Raw genomic sequence first — 22,087 nt, forward strand, 5'->3', positions numbered from 1 at the left:
CATTATTATTATTATATGAAAGGTGGTGAACTGGCAGAATTGTTAGCATGCTGAGCAAAATGTTTAGTAGCATTTCGTCTGTCCTTACATTCTGAGTTCAAATTTCGCCAAGGTTGAACCTTGCCTTTCATCCTTTCAGGGTTGATAAATTAAGTACCAGTTGCATACTGGGTCGATCTAATTGACTGCCCCACTCCCACCAAATTTCAGGCCTTGTGCCTATAGTAGAAAGGATTAAACCTATTGGCGATTTCTAGGTAACACTTTTCTGATAATGTTGATGAACAGCAGAAGTATATAAAAAAAATTTAAAAAATTTAAATCTTACTTTTTCAGACAAATACTGCTCATAAATAATCATAGCTGCTCTACGTAATGACTCTAAATCAGGCTCATTAGCTCCTTCTGTTAATTTCTGTTCATGAGCGGCAGAGATTTGTTCTTCAGCTGCTGCTCGGAAACCCTGAAATAAAGCAGCTACAATAAGTGTCCATCACAGAAAGTTTGAAACTAAACACTGATAACATCATAAATATCATCATCATCACCATCATCATAAGTAGCATCACTACATCTAAATATCAGCTACACTAACAACACTGCAACAATCTTACAAATCATCACCATCATTAACAGCAGTGAAGACTACATGGCCACTCAACCAGCTAGAAAGAGCAGCTAAATCTCATTTAATGTACACACTGTAGAATTAAAATAAGGAAGGAAGGAAACACATTGGATAAAATAGTGTTAGATACACTCTGTCTGAAAATAAAATAGGCCCTTGATGGAATGCCTTTGATCATAAGAATTCAGAGGTCAACTGCACTAAACAACAATGCCTTCATCATCATCATCATCATTACATTTAAATAGCAACTACATAAACAACATTGCACAATGCTTTACCCGAGTCAACAGAAGAGCCTTTATGTGGTTACTTGACCTGCTAGAAATACCAGTCAAATCTCCCTCAAATTAAACTCTACCATCTCAGAATTTGACACATATAGGAAAAATGCAAGATGGCCATAGAATACCTTTGACCACTGGTCTGCTTGATCTATAATTATACCTTATCAATCTCATGCTATGTTAAATGAATGAGACAGACACTCAAACATACAGAGTGGAGGTGGTAAGGCTTTTCATATGTTTCTTTATTAGTTACTTTCAGACTTTTCATTTCTTAATGATCTTGCAACAATCCTCTGCTGGCAACATTTTTCTTAATTATTACCTGGTAAAATGATCAACTGGATAAGAAACTAAACAACTTATTCTTTGGTAAAGAGTTCGAACTTGCCGCAGGATTTTTTTACTGTTTTTCAAACAGAATGCTTTATTCTGCATAGCTCAATGCACTTAGAAGCCAGAATACTACTTGAATACATAGGCATTGCGATCATCATTTTCTTATCATGAAAACAAAGTTACACAGCAGCACTACAGAGTCTTTCTGAGACTAGCAGACACAGACATGACTCCTGGTTAACCTTTTTGATACTAACCTGCTTGAGACCACGATTGTCTCTGTGTTAAAACCTCATGTCTTAAGGTGATTTACATTAAAACCTTACATCAGAATTTCATGTTGATTTATGTTTAAAACACTAGCTTAATAATGACAAAGTTATTTTACTAAAGTTTTCATGATATTCAAAATTATAATAAAGAAAGGTAGTATTTTTCAACAAAAGCATGTGAAGGCATGTGACTTAGTGGTTTGGGTGTTGCACTTACAAATGCTAAATCATGAGTTTGATTCCTGGATTGAGCGTATTGTGTTCTTGAGCAAAACACTCCATTTCATATTGCTCTGTGATCATTTCAACATCTGACATTTGACACACTTGTGCACCTGTCCAAGTAATGTTAACATGATGGAGGGAGTGAGCTTATGTATAGCACATACATTTGATCACTTTAACAGGGCTTTTGTGCATGTTGTTCAGCAAAAACAGAACACTCATACGTCGTTTTCAATGGGAAAGTCCATCATATTTATGATAAAATATGGTAATGAAAGGGTTAATGAGTGGAGTTACTGAGAGAGCAGCAAAAATCCCACAAAAACACCAATGTTAAGCAGTAGGATTTCAATAGGCATGAAAAGAAAACCTGAAATGCATAAAAATTTTCAAATCACAAAATAGAATGAATGAATAAAGAAAAATGTGCGATTATACCCACCTCAACGTTTAGATAAAAAAATAGATACTGCTCTCCTCCAATACTTGTCATATATTCTGAAGAAAAAGAAAATATAATAACAATAATAATTACTTAAGCAGAATGTATGGAGAATGGCATTAATAAGTATTTCAAGTTATTTTTTCCAAACAAATTAGTAGTAGTAGTAGTAGTCATCCTACTAATTCTTTTGGGAAAAATAACTTGTAAATATCAACACTAACAACAATACACACTAAACTTTAAATTGAAGTTATGTCAAAATTCAGAAAGAAAGATTTGTTTAAAATATGACTTACCAATAAAAACAGATAGTGCAATATTGTTGTTTAAAATATCTTCTAGAGTTAAAACAAATAAATTCTGAGCTTTACAGAATTCTGGTTCCTAAATATAATTTGAAAAATAAGCACACTGTTAATATAAAGTCATTGATAAATAATTACATAATATATTATTACATATAATATATTATCTCCTAATATAAAAATGTGCGTAGTATTTTTATATATTTGTGAGAGTGTGTGTGTGTGTATATATATATATATATATATATATATATTTGTCCAAAATCATACAGTAGGGGTGAAGGGAGAGGAGAGAAAATAATAATTCAGTAAAGGAGAAGTAGTGAGAGTAATAACCATGACTGAAATGGAGTGAGAGAAAGTAATAGCAATGAGAGAGAGGAAATGGTAAAGAGAGCACCATGCATCTTCTACTACAATAATCTACTATAATAATACTCCCAACATATGAATGAGAAAGGAAGGGGTGAGCCACCAATGGAAGTGGGATGGTGAAAAGTCAATGGTGAAACAAAAATCAAACAGCGCTTCAACTCTGTGTGAGTATATGTGCGTGCGTGTAAAAGGGAGGCATGTGAATGTTTGTGTAAAATATATTTATATATTTGAGTGAGTGTATATGTATTTGTGCATGTTTATTTAGAAAGGTACATAGAAAATAGAATTATAGACACATGTGCATTTACATATATAAACAAACACACTTAAAAAGGAAGGAAGCGGGCTGTGACAAAGTATAGAAAATGGCTGGATGCTGTTCCTAATGCCAACAACTGAGAGTGTAGTGGGTGCTTTTTAGGTGCCACTGCAGTAGTTTCATTGAGTCCCTGAGCAGTGGACTTTATTTTATAGTACCTCAGTTCATCTAGATGATGATAATAAATACCAAAAGCCAATTGGGATTGTTACTTGTAACACACTAGCATCTTATTCAGGGAAGGAGATATATTTTTCATACATGAATCTAAAGTTAAATACCTGCTTACAAGGTCCCTCAAAGGGTGAAGAACACAAGCAAATCAAATACTTGTTAGCTGTAGTGTGACACAACTGCTTACAATAGTGAGATTTATTATCCTGAGATATCTAGTTACAGAAGAGAGCTTAAAATATTTTTGCCAAGAATATAACAAAGTGCTGGACTACATGTAAATCATATAGACTACACATGTTTGGGTCAAGAAATAAATTAAAGGAGAATGGAAAGCACATGCATTGTAAATAGCTACCCACATACATACACATGCAAACACTGAAAATATATATATTTCACACACAAAATGTAGATAATTTATGTTGAAAGAACTACGTCTTTAAAGAACATAGCCAGTCTGAAGGGAAGCAAGAAAATTCTGCTGATGTGTATACATTAAGTTAGAATATTTTAACAGAATGATGACCATCATCTAAGCATGTCATCCATTCATATTCGATATAAAAGTAATTTTAAAATGGCATTCACTGAACTGAGATACTAAAATTGATAAAATTAACACAGGCAAAAACTTGACAAACATTGTTAATGAATAAAACCAAAAATAATTCAGCTTACCTCACACTGAAGATCAGAGTCTGTCTGGCCAGCCAAAAGACAATTCATTCTAGTATCACACATGCTCTGAACAAATCGTAAACTATTTAGATTTTGTTTTATCACAGTATCTACAAAGTAAATTTAATTTGCATTTGGAACTTTTCCTTCATGGAAATATATATATATACAGTCATACATGAGGATACATTTAAAAGAAAGAAAGGAAACAAAAGCAGAACTATAATTAATTTGTTTGGGTTTTCTTTTTTAATTAATCTTAGTAACATAATTTTAGTTGTGTAGTAGTTTAAGAGCATTCAATGAAAAAGAAATAATGTAGCAGAGTTTGGACAAAAACAGATTAGAAATTAGCATGAAGAGAATTTCATAACTTTGATTTTTGATAACCATTAGAGTATTGATACCTTAAAATTTCCACAAACTGTTTAGAGCAATGAATTTCTAAAGATATTTATTAATTATCATTTCTGTATCACTTCAGAAAAAAAAAATTGATCAAATAAAAAGGTTCAATAGAATACTATAGGATATTAATCCAATTTGTGTTGAAGTCTGTATCTTCATTTTACACATGGTTATCTGTGTGAAAATCAAAGGAGAAATGGCAAAAGACCAATAAAATGATACTCATCAAATCAGTACACTCATCTACAATGTTAGTGTGAAATTAACAAAGATGTAACGAAGCTACTTGACACACACTTGTTTTGAACTTTTTTGAAACATGATCAATTCATTGTTATGATTAATGAACAACACTGTATTTAGAAGAAAAGGTTTTAAATATTCTGCTTGTAATTTCAGGAATTGTGATTAATTAAAGTAGTTTTAAGTGTTACATAAAAATAGATGCAATTGATAATGTGTCTTAAGGTTTATTTGAATAAGGTATTAGATACACCATCATCATCATTTAGCACCTGTTTTCCATGCTAGCATGGGTAAGATGGTTTGACTGGAGCTAGTAAGCCAGAGAGCTGCACTAGGTTCCAGTTTGTTTTGGCTTGGTTTCTATGGCTGGATGCCCTTCCTAATGCCAACCACTCCAGAGTGTACTGGGTGCCTTTTACGTGTCACTGGCACTGGCCACAATTATGATAGATGTAACTATAAACCTTTATAGAAACAGACAACTTAGTGGTTAATAATCATGCATACAAGTAGAGATGAGCTGTATTATCAATGGGGTCATTCTAGATACCTTAGCACACCAGCTTATAATGAATTTTAAAATTCTAACTTATCGAAACTTAGAAGGGTGGGAAAGATATTCTAAAGATGAATGCAGAATTGAAACTTGAAAATCATAGTAACCGACCACTATCTGGCAGTCATAATTAAAATCAAAAAATGTTTTAAATGTACCTTTATTTAAGCCCATTGTAGACTGTATCAGTTTTCTTTAAGCAATGATATTAACTGCTTTATGCACAAAGCAGACATGCCTTAAAATATTTAGTTTGGAACCACAGAATTCTACATTTATAAAAAAAAATTCAGGAATAAAAGCAAAATATTAAATTACCATTTGAGCCTCCTGTATCTTTGCTTCGCCATCGTGCAATGTCATGGTTAACCATTTCTTTCACAGCTTCTAGTTCCTCAATGGAATCTGTCGTCTTTATCACAGTCATGAACGTGTCATTATTAAATGTAGCTTCTTTACACTATAACATAAAGAAGACACTCATTATAGTGTACCACTGTTAGTACAAGATTTTCTGCTTTACATTCATGACATTTTAGCCTATTAGACTACATCAATACACCAGTTAATTATATGGATATTCTTCCATTAAAAAAAAAATGTTAGAAATGAATAAGAATGATTTTTTCCTGAATTGAGCATTCCAGAGAAAGAATAAAAAAAAACTTCATATGATGTAACTTATTAAGATCATCTTCCTATCAAAAAGTCTTCATCAGATCCATAAACTATACATTATAAAAGAATCAGACACTAATGTAAATAAAAGTAATATGCACCAATAATAATTATATTCAAGTGAAACTACTGGAAATAATTGGCTATATAAATCTCTTTCAAATGTTCTATATAGTTTCTCTTTAAATTATCAACATGAGAGGTGCAGGCATGGCTGTAACGTAAGAAACTTGCTTCCCAACAACATGGTTCCAGGTTCAGTCTTTGTGTGTGGTACCTTGGGCAAGTATCTTATACTATAGCTACAGGCTGACCAAAGCCTTATACTCTTTTTACTTGTTTCAGTCATTTGACTGCAGCCATGCTGGAGCACCACCTTTATAGTCGAGCAAATCGACCTCAGAGCTTATTCTTTGTAAGCCTAGTACTTATTCTATCGATCTCTTTTGCCAAACCGCTAAGTTATGGGGATGTAAACACACCAGCATCGGTTGTCAAGCAATGCTGGAGGGACAAACAGACACACAAACATATACACACACATTATATATATATATATATATATACACACACCACACACACACACATATATATGACGGGCTTCTTCCAGTTTCTGTCTACCGAATCCACTCACAAGGCTTTGGTCAGCCTGAGGCTAATAGTAGAAGACATTTGTCCAAGGTACCATGCAGTGGGACTGAACCTGGGGCCATGTAGTTGGTAAGCAAGCTACTTACCACACAGCCACTCCTGTGCCTTGTGAATAGATTTCGTAGACAGAAACTGAAATATGCATGTATCTGTGTGTGTGTGTGTCTTTATGTATGTGTGCCTTTGTGTCTTGTTTGTCCCCCATCACTGCTTGACAACCAGTGTTGGTGTGTTTACATTCCTGTAACTTATGGGTTCAACAAAGGAGATGGTAGAATAAGTACTAGGCTTTAAAAAATAATAAGTCCTGAGACTGATTTGTTCAACTAAAGAAACCCCTTCAAGGTGGTGCTCCGGCATGGCCAGTCAAGTAACTGAAACAATTAAAAGATAAAAGATGATATACAATCAAAATAATTTTATACAGTAACAACTGTAAGAGCCTTTAGCTGTTAAAGTCAAGAAAAAGTTGAACTAATCTAAAGAGTTAAAAGTTCTGGGTTTCTAGTATTTTAAATTGGTAAAACCAAATCGTTAACTGACTAAACTTTTAAACTTTGGGAACTTTACATAATTCATAGAAAACAGTAGACAAAAACCACAGTACATGTGTTATTATACCCCCCATTCCACGACTACTTACCTAGACGAAATAAATCTGTAACACAAAATATCTTCATTTGTCTTGACTGTACCCCATTTTTACCCAGCCCAGTATAACCTTACTACTGCTTTTAGATCACACTGTCAACAGCTCACTTAACAAGCATCCCCTGGTTGCATTTCATTCCAATTTCGTTATTGATGTCTCTCAGAGTCATCCTTTGTCCCGTTTCTATCACTGCACTGCAGCCATGCTGGGCACTGTTTAATTGAACAACTTCACCTCCAGTACCTATTTTTACAGTTTGGTACTTATTCTATTGGTTACTTTTGTTAAACTGCTAAGTTATTAGGAGTATAAACAAACCAACACCAGTTATCAAGAGCTGGGCAGACAGACATAAACACAAAGACACACACACACACACACACACACACACATATAAATATACACACATATATATTTGATGGGCTTCTTTCAGTTTCATTCAACCAAATCCACTCACAAGGCTTTGTTCAGTAGGGGCTATTGTAGAAGACACTTGCCCAAGGTGTCATGCAGTGGGACTGAACTTGAACCCATGTGCTTAGGAAGCTGGGAACCAAACTCTTTACCATATAGCCATGTCCGCATCTATTTGAATAAAAATATTTACCTATTATTTTTTTATGACTCATTATCATAATTATGGGCCCATTTTGTTGGTTAATTAAACAACACAACAAATACATTGTGAATGACTCTTTTCAAGGCAAGCATATGTTAGCATATTGTGAATACCAAAATAATATTGGAGATAATCTTCTGGCAAATTGAGTGTGTGACCAGAATTTAATTCATAATTGTGACTATTTTTGTTCACAAACTTTTTATTTTAATACAGCGGAAAAAGCATAAGCATCACAACACCCAACATTACTCCTAAGCTGATATCACTTATGAAAATTCAGACAACACAATGGATAAATAGCTGCCCTTTCATAATTTCAATATTTCAAGTATGTGTGTATTTGAAGTAAGACATTTTTGTGAGCTTCAATTAATTCAAACCTAGGTGATTCTTATTAATCGTTTGTTAACAAAAAGTACTTCATACTGTGATGCACTTACACCAAGGTTGTTAGCTTGCTATGCTTGATATTCTCTTTCACCCTGGTCCTCTTGATATTTAAGGTGAGAAAAACTTTAGAGTGAGAAAAAATTATTTTCAAAGTGATCACAAACATTCGCTAATTTCCTCTATTGTCCTACAATAGGTGAAAGCAAGGCTGTATGATTAAAAAGTTTGCTTTGTAGCTACATGATTTCAATTTCAATCCCACTACATAGCACCTTGAGAAAGTGTCTTCTGTATAACCGAGGGCCAAGTGGCGCCTTGTGAGCAAAATTAACAAACGGATTCTGGAAAGAAACCTTTGTGTATGTATGTATGTACACGTGTATATATGCATGCAAGTAAGTGTTTGCATGTGCACAGGTCTCCTTGTTTTAAGGTCACAAACATCACTATCATACAAATGGTGCTGCTGTATACTATATTCCATGAAAAAGAAGTTCAAACTAAGGGAAAATATCACTTTGCTTGGAAACAAGAGATGGTTTATGATGGGAGGAGCATCTGACTATAGGAAATTTGCCTCAAATTTCATCTGATTTGTGCAAGTATGGAAAAGTATATTAAAACAATGACAATCGTGTTTGTACTCTGCCTTCAATGCTTTCTTCATGTTTTTACATGTATTATCTAACACTAGTATCAATGGAACTATTTTGAATATTAAGCAGATTTTACTTTGAATTGTTAGTATAAATAATTTGAGCATGTACAACACAATCATTAAATTCAGTTATTCTGTGGGAAAATAAAAGGTCTATGTTGAAGGGCTTATGCTACACAGTAATTGTGTCAACACCATTAAATTAACAGCTGCTACAAAATGGAAGATAATCTAGTTTATGAAGTTGAATAAGTGACTACTTACCAGCCATGACAGGCTTTGATTAATATAATCTGGGTCAGATAATAAATCTACAGCTGGTATAAATATTTCATTTACTAACACTTCCTGTGAATGAGAAAAGATGCACAAATGAAATCTTTATAAAACTTGAAATTTGAAAGAAAAAAATCTGCAAGCTCATCTCTCAATATGCTTCTTCAATATTATATAAGATAAGGGAGATTAAAATGACAGAATCAATAAAATACAGGAATATAAACTGCAACTCTGCCTGCCACTTCAACCTGTTTTTTTCTAACAATTCAGTTGGAATCATGAATTTCCCCTTTCATCCCACTGCAACTGTTAAGTCCCAGCACCAGGTATGTACTAGATTTATTCAACTGACTATGCCTCTCCTCTACAAACCAGTGGCCTAGTGCCAACTTAAAAAATTAATATTACAGACAACTAAAATGTAATAAAACTATAAGCTCTGAAATTTAAGGCTGATTTTTTCTTTAGCAGTACATTTATGGTATATTTATAATTTCAAATCATGTTATATCATTTTTCTATTCCAGCAAATGTTGTACATAAGGATGCAGGCAATTGTTTTTATGAGTTAGTCAAGGGAAAAGGTGAAGTGCTCCTGAATTTGCAGGCCCTCTACAACTGACAACCAACTTGGACAACTAAGGGAAAAATGTGGATGTAACAAGGAGTTCATTCCTGAATGCTTGTAACAGGGTGAACTCCACCAAAGGTAGTCATGGAGTAAGTGGCGTTGCTAAACAGGGCTGCAGTTAAAGCCTAACAACTCAATACACTATAATCTATATCCATTCGTAAAAATTGTGTTGCATCCACAGATTGAACTCAATTTCTTTTTATCTATTTGGCTCGCCATTTATTCACAGATATCACTGTTAAGGAAATGTAACAAGTCGTTACCAAACAAAATGAAAGGTTGTTATGATCAGGTGAAATATAATATCATCATACCTTTACTAAACTACTTTTCAATCAAATTATATACAAACACACCACTGAAGTATTGAAGCTATGAGATAATGTGTGATTAAATCAAAACAATGTAAATAAATAAGCAATGCATTTGACAAAGAAATATGATTGGTAAAGGGTTAAAGTGATCCAAATTAAAAACCTTCAGGCAAAATCTCATGTTAAACTATGTTCCAAACATCAGCTTAATAATGACAGTTATTTTTACCAAATTCTTCCTTATTATCAAAATTAATGGAAACAAAAGCAGCAAGTTTCAACAGAAATATAGTAACAAAGATATTAAACTCATTAATCAATTCTTTAATCTACACAAATTCGATATGATCTCTTTAATTGTATAATTCATGAAAAATAGAAAGAGAGCTGTTGTTGTTGTTTAGCCTTATGTCAGATCACTGAGTAGGTCACAGTTTAAATGCATTATATTCTGTCTTTTTGTATACCAATGTCTGCATTGGTTGTTATTTCTAGTAGACTGAGTGACTACATAGATGCTCTCTCATTTGGCTCAAGGTAATTTCTGTTGATTAGTAGACTCAATTTTTTTTCGCTACTTTCGTGGGCTCCCATGACTCTGTCACCATCCAATTCCATTATTATGAATTTGAAGTTTGAGTCATAGTGAATCTTTCATTGGCTGATTACATAGTCATGGACACCATCCCTATGGATGCATTGCAGTTACTCTCTCATAATAAAACTTGGTGATCTAGGATTCCTCCACTCAGCATCAACGTGAGAAGTACTATTGGCTCAGATGAGCTCTTCCACTACCTCTTCGCAATTGGCCATGCTGCCCATAACTTCACCATATCCCTGGCAGGGTAGCTAAATGGCTGTCTGATAAAGTACATCCATAGTTTGTAACAATTCAGAAACTTGGAGATGACCCAACCCACTGAAAATATTGGGTTGGCAACTAAGTTCCCGCTGTTTTTTCAAATTTTGTAATTTATTGTGTTTTTAAATTTTGGAATCTATTTTCTTTGAGAATTCTATTTTTGAATCATTTTGGAATCTATTTTGTTTTTTCTTTTCTAGTTAATTTTAGTTCATTTTCTGATCATTAAACTGGAATGTCAAGTTAAGAAAAACAAGCATTTTCAACACTTCCTTCTTTTTGCTTTTAATCAAGGTTCTAAGGCCGTAAAAGTTGCTCGCAACATTTGTGATGTGTGTGGAGGGGGTGCCATAGCTGAAAGAACTGCTCATGATTGATATGCCAAGTTCAAAAATGGAAATTTTTACCTCAAAGATGCACCTTGTTCTGGCCGTCCAGTTGAGTTCGATGAAGAGCGATTAAACCAACTTTTGCACAAAAATTCTCATCAAATGACAGAGGAACTGGCAGAGAAAATGGAATGCTCCCACATTGCTATAGAGAAGCATCTTCATTTGATGGGAAAGGTTCAGAAGTATGGAGCATGGGTTCCACATGCTTTAAGTAACAGCAACAAAAATCAATGAGCCACAATCTTTACTTACTCGTCACTGCTCAACTCATAGAAACAAGCAACGATTTCTTTGCTGAATCGTTACTGGCGATGTAAAAATGGTGCCTGTACATCAATATGAAACAGCGTAAGGAATGGCTTAGCCCCAGTAAACAAGCGACACTGCACGTGAATAACGATCTTCAACCGTGTAAAACGGTGTTGTGCATATGGTGGGACTGGGAAGGGGTTATCCATTATGAATTACTTGAATGGAACCAAACGGTCAATGTGGAACTCTATGTTCAACAGATGGAACGACTCAACACAGCTGTTCAAGAGAAAAAAGCTAATCGGCAGCATGGAGTTCTTCTGCTGCATGACAATGCCCGCCCTCATGTCACCAATATGATCAAGGAAGCCATTCAAACGCATGGCTGGGAAGTGCTGCCACACCCGCCATACTCTCCTGATTTGACACCAACAGATTTCCACCTCTTTCGATCTCTTTCAAAATGCTATGCACACAGTTTCGTTCAATACTGATGCAGAATTGAGAGCTTGGTTGGATCAATTTTTCCAGTCAAAATCAGGTGATTTCTACCAACAAGGTATTGAAAATCTTGTTGAATGTTGGGAAGAAGTTGTAAACAACAAGGGTAAATACATTATTGATTCATTATTTGTTATTTTTTGTTAAACCTTTTAAAAAGTTTTAATTTTAAAAAACTGCGGGAACTTAGTTGCCATCTTCACTTAACTAAATATTTTCTTATCATTTTGTAATTGTTTGTCTGAGATAAATATTATTGTTAAAACAAGAGGCATTCTAGTAACAGAGTAGAAGATAAGGACAAAGCTCCTTTGTCATCAATCAACCTACAACCATATCTATTGTCTTAAATATTTGAATTTTAAGGTTTTAGTGCAGGATTGCATTAACTAAAAGGACACCATTTATCATTGGTGGCAAAATGTTCTTGAGCTCTATCTTAAAAACAAACTAAACTAGGAATGATCTTTAATACAAACATTGCATAAAGAAAATTAAATAATCCTAGTTAGTGTCTACTTCAGATCTAAAATTTTTTGCAGGGCATACAAATTATAACATTATCATAAAACAGAAAAATTTGAAGAAAAGATAAAATCAGACAATAGGAAATGGAGATAAATTGAAAGTAGAAAGAAAATGAAGTTCATAACAAAAATAATAAAATAAAAAATAATACTGAAACTACTTTCAAACTTACTTACTCTAATAATATATCTAAATGATTTGTTTTGAAAATCTTCTTTTGGTAAAAGTAAATATAATAAAACTTCAGAAAGGTTTCTTAAATATCCTGGAAGTAAAATTAAAAGAGTTCATATTAGTGAAACATCCCAATTATTTAATTCAGAAATAGACAATATAATATAATATATACAAAAAAACAACAAATGATCACAGCAGTGACTATGAAGGTCATAGATGTGATGATGATGGAAGAGGCAGGATTTTGTTTGAGATTTCTAATTCAGCATAGGCTGGAATGGCACACAATAGAGCATCTTTCAATATTTTAATCCATCAAAAGCATCAAGCTGGCAGAATCATTACTGCCCTTGCAAAAATTCTTAGAAACATTTCTCTCAATTGTATATTCTTAAGTTCAAATGTTGCTGGGGTCAACTTTGCCTTTCATCCTTTTGGAGTCAATAACATAAGTACCAGTTGACACTAGGCTTGATGTAACTGACTTACTCTATGCCCCGAAATTGCTGGCTTTCTGCCAAAATTTGAAGCTAATATTTTATTCCATCTCTATTGGTTTGAGCAGAAGTATATTATTTCTTGTTTTAGAACTATGACTGTAGGTATGGCTGTTTGGTAAGAAGTTTATTTCACAACTAAATGGTTCTGGGATCAATCCTACAGTGTAGTACTGGGCAAGTGTCTAATATAACCCCAGGCCAACTAAAGCTTATTGAGTGGATTTGGCAGGCAGAAACTGAAAAAAGCCTGTTGTATTGTGTATGTGTGAAGGCACAATGACCCAGTGGTTAGGGCAGCAAACTCGTGGTCATAGGATTGCAGTTTTGATTCCCAGACCGGGTGTTGTGAGTGTTTATTGAGTGAAAACACCTAAAGCTCTACGAGGCTCCAGCAGGGGGTGGTGGCAAACCCTGCTGTACTCATTCAGCCACTTGCATGTTAATTTCATGAACAGGCTGTTCTGTTAATTGGATCAACAGGAACCCTCGTTGTCGTAACTGATAGAGTGCCACATTATTGTGTATGTATATGTATGTGTGTGTTACTATCTCCTTACTTTGACATCACAAAATAGTTGTACATGAGTGTCAACAATCTTCTGAAAAAATACATCTGGTTGTGGGGAAATATTATACTAGGAAACAGATGAAGGTTAGTGATATGAAAGGCATCAGTCTATAGAAAAATCTACCTCAATAAATTCTGTCCAATCCACACAAGCATAGACATTAAAATGATGATGGTAATGACATTCCTCTTCTATTACACACACACACACTCTCTCTCCTTCTTTCTGATGCTGGTAAACAGACCATGACATACAGAAGAGTTCTTTAGTCTTGCTAGGTGAGGAGGTGAGAGGAGGACAAGATAATCTCTCTAGTGCAGATATGACAATAAAATGTACCTATACACAAAATAAAGCAGTTGGTGACAGAAAGAACATCCCGCTATAGAAACCATAAAAAATATACAACTTATGAGCAAGCAGTGCACTCCAATCTTATAGACTAGTAACTCTAAATAAGAACTGATTCAATCTTTGACAGCATATCCAACCCATGCCAGTATCTTCATTGTAAGCCAGCACAAGAAAAGCTGTGTGGTTCAGTTAAGAGCCTTCTTCCACTTCTCTCTCCAACTCCATATATAGGTTATATTTTGGATGACCATACCACCTTCACTATAACCTCTGATCTTGTATTGATGCAAAATAAATTACTAACTTGTAGAACAGTAGTGAAGGTGCATTGCACAGTGGTTAAAGCATCAGGCTCACAATCATGTGATAGTGACTTTGATTCCAGGACCAGGCTGTGTGTTGTGCTCTTGAGCAAGACACATTATTTCACATTACTCTTGTTCATTCAGCTATAGAAATAAGTTGCAACATCACTGGTGCCAAGCTGTATCAGCCTTTGCCTTTCCCTTGGATAATATCAGTGGTGTGAAGAGGAGAGGTTGGTATGCATGGGCAACTGCTAGTCTTCCATAAACAACCTTGCCAGACTTGTGTCTCAGAGGGGAACTTTCTAGGTGCAATCCCATGGTCGTTCATAACTAAAGGGGGTCTTTATTGTTTGACTGAATAGCCTAGTAAATGCCTAGTTGGTAGGTGAATAAAGCACAACAACATTTAAACTCTATTATAAGACAGGTATTTAATTCAAAACTATACTAGTTATCTCTCATGACACTGACAACATCATTATTTCTCATATGAACATATTGCATATTTCCTGTACATGGGAATAAAGAATAGAAAAGTAAACAGAGAAAACAAAAGAAAAAATGAAAATATTGCAGCTGTAGTTGTCTCTTTAGCTGCATAGGTTAACTCAGAACAAATAAATCTATGATCAAATACATTCAATCCTACAACAATCCTCTCTTCATTTCAGACAGTGTATCCAATGTTCCTTTTTTTTTTTTATTAAGGATCTGAAGAAAATTTAGCTATTATTTCTTGTATTCTGAGCAACTATGTAGAGGTGCCCACTCAGGATAGAGAGCATAGAACATGAATAATCCTTCAGAAATTCTTGCAGCTTATTCATCAAGTTGAGGGAAAGCCTTTTTAGAGGCTAAAGATATGACTTGAATGTATTTCAAAATAGATAAGATGGATGGAAATGTTATTTTTGCATAGTTTATTAATTTATGAAAAGTATATTTATTGTGATTCTCATTTCTTGTGATATAATTGAAATAATTTCTAGAGGTATAAGTGAAAATACAGTAGAGATTTATAAAGTGGTAGTCAATAATGGAAAAGTGGTAGTAAATAATAGAAAAGATTATTGATAATATACAAGGTGTCCCAAAAGTCACTGATGGGTTTCAAATTTTAATAACTTCCTTAATTTTACAAATAAATGCATGAAATTCTGATTCAATATAAAGGTCATAATGGAAATTAATATGCATGAGTCAAATTTTGCAAAACCACTACATCACATAAGAAAAATGACATAGCTTAAATGGCAGCCAATTTTGGCTTTGCATGCCTGTGCTCTTTCTAAAACTTGCACCATAACACCCTCAAGAGTTTCGGACCCCACTTCTCTGATTTCTCTATTGATGTTCTCCTTCAGTTGCATCAGGGTCTCTGGTTTGTTAACATAAACCCTCTCTTTCAGGAATCTCCACAAGAAAAAATCTGGACTAATCAAGTCTGGGGAACATGAAGGCCATTCAAAGTAGACCTTGCACGTGGTTCCAGCAAGATGGGGCAACTGCTCATACCACAAAAGAAACAATGCAGTTACTATGGCAATGCTTTGGAAAGAGAATACTCTTCTGCTATGGCAATGTCAACTGGCTTTCACGTTCCCTAAATCTGACTAGCCCAGATCTAAACAATAACAAAACTTTAATGAGTTTCATACCTGTTTACTCTGAGTTCAAATCCTGGAAGAGCTAGTTTTGCATTTCATCCCTCCAAAAGGAGTGGCATTTAAAGTAATGTGTATCAGTAATATACTAAGATATAGTTGCTCTTTCAACTGACTGGACAAAATAACACAATATTTGTAGAGAAACATTCTCAGCAAAAATTCAAAGAAGAAACAGAAAAGTAAAATACTCACGGTGCTCATGCTCAGTTGATGTAATAGTTGCATCTCGACACATTTTTTCCATCTCCACTTCTAGGTCAAAAAATATGCTTTCTATATCGGGATTAACATTATCTACAACAAAAAAAACTCACAATTGTTATATAGAAAATGAATTTGAAAGAACACAAGAACAATACAGATTATACCCTGACAACAAATTCAAATATTGACTAATTTTATTTTAATTTTTTCTGGTTTAGTCAGAGGAAGAAGGGCACAGTCTGTAACCTTTGCATGGCCTCTGAAACTGGTGGGGTGAGGAAGGGGAGAATAAGACACAATTTACTAGTTATAACTGATGAGCTTTTTCACAGTTTTCTGTTACCAAACTTTACTCACAAGGCTTGAATCAATTTGATGCGATAGATAAAAGACATTGTGTAATGTAGTGGGATCAAACCCAGAACTGTGGTATTATTAAATGAACTTCTTTATCACATATCTGTACTTGCACCCACAAAGGAACATGTACATGCCAATGTGATTACAATGTTGAGCAGGGAATACTCTTCCAAGAAAATGTGCTTCTGAGTTCGCAATACTAACATTAATTGATATTATAAATTAAGATGTGGTGAACAAAAGAAATAATAGAACCCAATTCCCTTGGAAACTATACAACTGGTTATATAAATACAGGTAACATTATGTATAAGTGTTAAGAGTAGTTTCATTTACACTCATCTGAAGCCTTCAGCAGATTCTGGCCATTTACAAAGAGATCTGCACATTAAATCAATAGCGCAATAGCTGTGTGGGTAGTAGACTATAGACAGCATATAAGTTCGCAGGTAGGTATGACAGCATGGTCAAAACTGCGAAATTACAACAGCAAATGTGGTGCATTTCTGAGCAAGACAACTCTACTTGCCCCACAGCAGAAAGGGCAGTTAATGTGTTAATAAGATATAAGTGTATGCATATCTATTTATATATATAAAAAAAAAATTATAGGATGAGAGCTTACCATCTTTAAGGAGGCTTTTAAATTTTTCATTTGCCCTCCTATATAACCGAATATGAGAAGCGAAATCGTCAACCAACTTTTGGGTGAAATATGGCATCCATTCAACTTCTTTTGATCTTCAAAGCAAACAAACATTTAATATTATATAAGATTTAAATACAGTTAATAATAGAATATTAATTATATCTCAAATTTTAAGTATTTTCTGCTTTAGGTTTTATTCTTTTATCATGATCAACTGATTTTCATATGGGTAGACATTAATGAGGATTGTTCTCATAGCAATAGCCATTCTTATACAAGTTCATCATACTGACTTGCTCATAAATCCTTTTAAATTACGCCTTATTTTAGAAACTTCTGAATTACATTAGAGAAGAATCACAATAAGTATTTGAAAAAACAGGTTTAAAATTAGAAACTTAATGGTTACACGCCCACCAAAAATAAAGAAAGCCCTGTCTACCCCAGGTAGTATGTATCAATCTCATACAATGTCATCCTGAACCAATCTTTTCCACCACAATTACCAGCTCATAAAACTTTGTATACTCTATTCTCATTATGCCACATAATCTTTTTCCTCTCATCATTTATTTTCTCTGGTCTCTTCAAAGCCTTCTCTTTAGCAAATAACTGCTGCATCTAATATTGTGATGTAGTTACAGTTATTTACAACCATTCTGTTCATTATATTCCAATTACACATTCAACAGATTGAAATATATTCAACATTTAGTGAAAGAAAAACACCATCTTGACATTTGAGAAGCACAATTCATGACCACAGTCTGAAGCAGTTAGCAATTATAAAATGACATGTCTATAAAAGAGCAATAGGGATTTCTCACATAGGCAAGGCCATAAATCTAGGAGAACGCATTGTATATGAATGATACTTTTAACTTTATTGACCCTGAAAGGGTGAAAGGCAAAGTTGCTCTAGGTACAATTTTAAGACAGAAGTTTAAGAGTCTACACAAATACCAAATGGCATTTTGTTTGATGTTCAAATAAGAGAGCAATATGTCTATGAAACCAGGCATTTTCTGGGACTGCAGAAGAAAGATCTTTGCAAAGTTTCAGTATAATTTTGTTTCCCCGGTCCATTTTATAAAATGGACAGGAAGAATGAAAAGTGAAATATGATGATAACAGTAATCTCCTGGTATACTAAATTTTTATTATTATCGTTGTTATTATTGTTATTATTATTATTATTATCATTATTATGGATAGGCTTCAACCTGGGCTGCAGCAACAAAGTCTACTTGCTGCACTTCTTTGTTCAACTTCACTACCTTGAGGTCATGGATACATTCTAGGCCAGTGTCTGTGATTAAGTAGTCAATGTAAGTGTGACAATGTTTTCCTCTCTTTACATCACCATGAAGTGGATTCCACAAGACTAATTTGAAGATTTCCAGTTCAGGGTGGCTCACACAATGACCAGATAGTTACAACTGTCTTTGCCTGATCTTCACACCAACTTTTGGCAGGTCTCCATAAAGGCTTTCATTTGTCATATGTTGCTGCCATTTCACATTTAGGGCAATTCATAGCATCCTTGTATAGCAGCCATCTAGCCCATTTGATAATTTCATTGTCAGTGTCCATATTTCACTGCCATACAATTAGACAGTTGCAATGAACAGCATTTTCATTTGCTTGGGTAATTTGGGGTTTCAGACCTTCTTTAATTTGTGGCAAGCTGCTCATGCTTGTGCCTTCCTGATTTTGATGTCTGCTTTTGAACTGCTCACCCAACCACCTAAGTTTGGTATCAACTTCATCATCAATGTCACCTTTGACATCATTAAGGTCATCAATGCTATGAATGACAGGATAAAAAAATGTGGTTGATAAGAAAAATTTAGATATGATCCTACATTTGTGACATATGCATTGAAAGCCTATATAAATACCACAGATATAATATTTTGAAACTTAGGCACTACTATATGCTATGTAACAATATTTTTAATTTCCAGAGCTATGAATTTCATCTTTCATTATTTTCAGCTTTTCAATGTTTAGAAACATTATACAATGACTATGAATTAAGGAAAGTACTTATTTCAAAAATTAAATTGTGTTTTATGTCCATTTACACTTAGTCTGACAATTTTTATTGTTGTTTAGCTCCAAGTTGGCCTGCATTGTGTAGACTATGATCAAAGGCATTCCAGCCATTATCAGCAATTTTTCTCTCTCTTAGGCATAGTGTAGTTTGAACTACAACTTCTATGTCTTTAAAAAAAAAAGATTAGAGTATGATTTGAAGACAATTTTACAGCATTTTTATCAGATCAAGTATCTTATAGAATTTAGCCTGTCATTAGGCAATCGTTTACCCAATTATGTTCTAAAGTTAATTTCAGCCATTTATTTAATACCAGTGGGCAATGACACAAAGTATACAATGTTGCCAAAAGAGCATTATATATCAAGGAAAAAATGCAGACTACATTGACCTCCCAAGACTGGAATGTTCTATCAAGAGCTCTGAAAAAGTCTGAAAATAATGAAGTTAAAATCTTCCCTTTATAACCATAGAACACCTATTTTCAAAAACAAAATAATTGGCTTTCTTATATTACACAGCCTTCCATTATCCAAACGTCAATCAAAGATAGGGGTGATTAAGCAACAGTTTATCATTGTTAGTGAGCTATCAAAACTGATTCAATTATTGTGAACTTTAAATGTATTAGGTAAATGTAAAGAACTAATGACTAAAAGTACACACAATCAAGCTAATGAGAGGGCTTTGACATAAAAGCTCATGCTATTAAAAAAAGCAGTCAAATTTCTTTCATATTATTCAACCATCATAAAAAAGAAGACACACAAAAAAAATTAGCCTCTTTAAAAAAAATAGAAACAAGATGGCCTCAGCTGAAATGTCATCAACTCTCTGGTATTTAATCTAGTCATGTTCATTCCAAATATTCTACCAGTTTTATGCTAAAATTGACCAGATCCAACCTTTCACACTTACTCTACAATGTCATTCTAAAAATATACAAATGCACCATTGAAATTTTGAAGCTACAAGCTAATGCATGAGTATTTCCAAATGTGAATAAATAAGCAATACATTTGACAAAGAAATCTAAATGCTAAAAGGTTAACATAAACAGGTCTACTTGATCTGAGCTAACCTGCAGCTAAACAAGTACACACAAATATAATACTTAAACTAATTCTTTTATTCTTTTACTTGTTTGTCATTTGACCGTGGCCATGCTAGAACACTGCTTTAAAGGGTTTTAATCGAAGAAATTGACCTCAGGTCTTATTCTTATTCTATCAGTCTCTTTTGCCGAACCGCTAAGTTATGGGGGACAGAAACACACCAACATCAGTTTTCAAGAAGCGGTGGTGGGAGAACAAACACACACACACACACACACACACGCGCGCGACAGGTTTCCTTCAGTTTCAGTCTACCAAATTCACTCACAATGCTTTGATTGGCCCAAGGCTGTAGAAGACACTTGCCCAAAGTGCCACGTAATGGGACTGAACATGGAACTATGTGGTTGGAAAGCAAGCTTCTTATTACACAACCATGCCTGCACCTGAGAAAAACAGTGTGCAAATGTGTGTGTGTGTGTGTGTGTGTAACTTTAACAAACCAGTCAATGTGATTCATGTTTAACTTGAATTTCTATAAGCTGACACATGAAGGAAAAGAGTGAGACAGAAGGGGATGAAGGCTTGAACCAAATATTTAATGCAGGTTTAGGAAGTGAGAAAATAAAGATGATAGGAAGAGATGTGGTGAGGGCATCAGATGGGTTTTTTAGTAGTGCAATACACTGATACTGATTACAAGTTCAGAGAAACAGAAACAACAGAGGGGAAAAAAAAACAAAGCAAAACATTGGGCTAATTGTTAGTGTATTGGTAAGTGAAAACTTGCCAGTTTATTAGATGGTTTCTTCTTTGGTTTTTATGTAAACTGAATGTGAGCACGTGTCAGCTTTGTCCCAGAAATGTTAGTAGTACTTTAATATGAATAGTAAATGTGCCTTGTAGAGAAAGAACAAGCAGCTGTTCAGTGTTGAATTAATTTCTAGCCTTAAAGAAGAGGTCCTATGAGATATAATTTTGATTATAATTATTGATGTATAATTTGCTATGAAAATTCTGGCTTAATACTTAATGCATTTGCCAGAGAATAACATGCACTTTTACACTTTAAAAAAAAGTTACTTTTCTGTCTAAAGTTATTTTCCTAGGAAACAAATTATTTTGCTTTTAAATTAAGATCCACTACTATAGAGGGAAAAAATAAGGTACATAACAATATCTAAGCATTAACCCTTTACCTGTCCAAAGCATTTTCATAAGTTTGCCCTAAGCACCCATACTTGTTTCCAGATTTTTAGTTGTCCCTGTATCATATATTCTGAATAATATCTTTCCTTTCATTATGTCCCACAAAAAATTGGGCATGTATCACATAAGATACATAAACTCCAGGGAAAAGTGTTCTGGGTATCATATGTGATACACAGTCAAGCAAAGGGTTAAATTAATATATACCAGCACAGTGCAAAAAATCTCATTTATTTGATCCTTTGTAAAATATTGGGTTGGCAAGAAAGTAATTTTTGTTTTTTAGTGTAAAATAAA

General features: G+C 34.0%; 1 protein-coding gene across 6 annotated transcripts in view; it reads right to left on the minus strand.

The window, feature by feature from the left end:
• The window catches only part of LOC115210702 (sorting nexin-13), a 152,034-nt gene that overhangs the window by 58,821 nt on the left and 71,126 nt on the right, over positions 1-22,087 (minus strand). For all 6 annotated transcript variants that reach the window (XM_036502536.1, XM_036502538.1, XM_036502541.1 and 3 more), the window contains 9 exons: positions 17,444-17,559; positions 16,447-16,548; positions 12,856-12,944; positions 9,179-9,262; positions 5,582-5,723; positions 4,054-4,163; positions 2,493-2,580; positions 2,194-2,249; positions 329-463 (listed from right to left, as the gene is read on the minus strand). In XM_036502536.1, the coding sequence (XP_036358429.1) occupies positions 329-463; positions 2,194-2,249; positions 2,493-2,580; positions 4,054-4,163; positions 5,582-5,723; positions 9,179-9,262; positions 12,856-12,944; positions 16,447-16,548; positions 17,444-17,559 (922 nt within the window). The remainder of the gene's footprint in view (positions 1-328; positions 464-2,193; positions 2,250-2,492; positions 2,581-4,053; positions 4,164-5,581; positions 5,724-9,178; positions 9,263-12,855; positions 12,945-16,446; positions 16,549-17,443; positions 17,560-22,087) is intronic.

Source organism: Octopus sinensis, linkage group LG1 (assembly GCF_006345805.1).
Source record: "Octopus sinensis linkage group LG1, ASM634580v1, whole genome shotgun sequence".
NCBI classification, from domain to species: domain Eukaryota; kingdom Metazoa; phylum Mollusca; class Cephalopoda; order Octopoda; family Octopodidae; genus Octopus; species Octopus sinensis.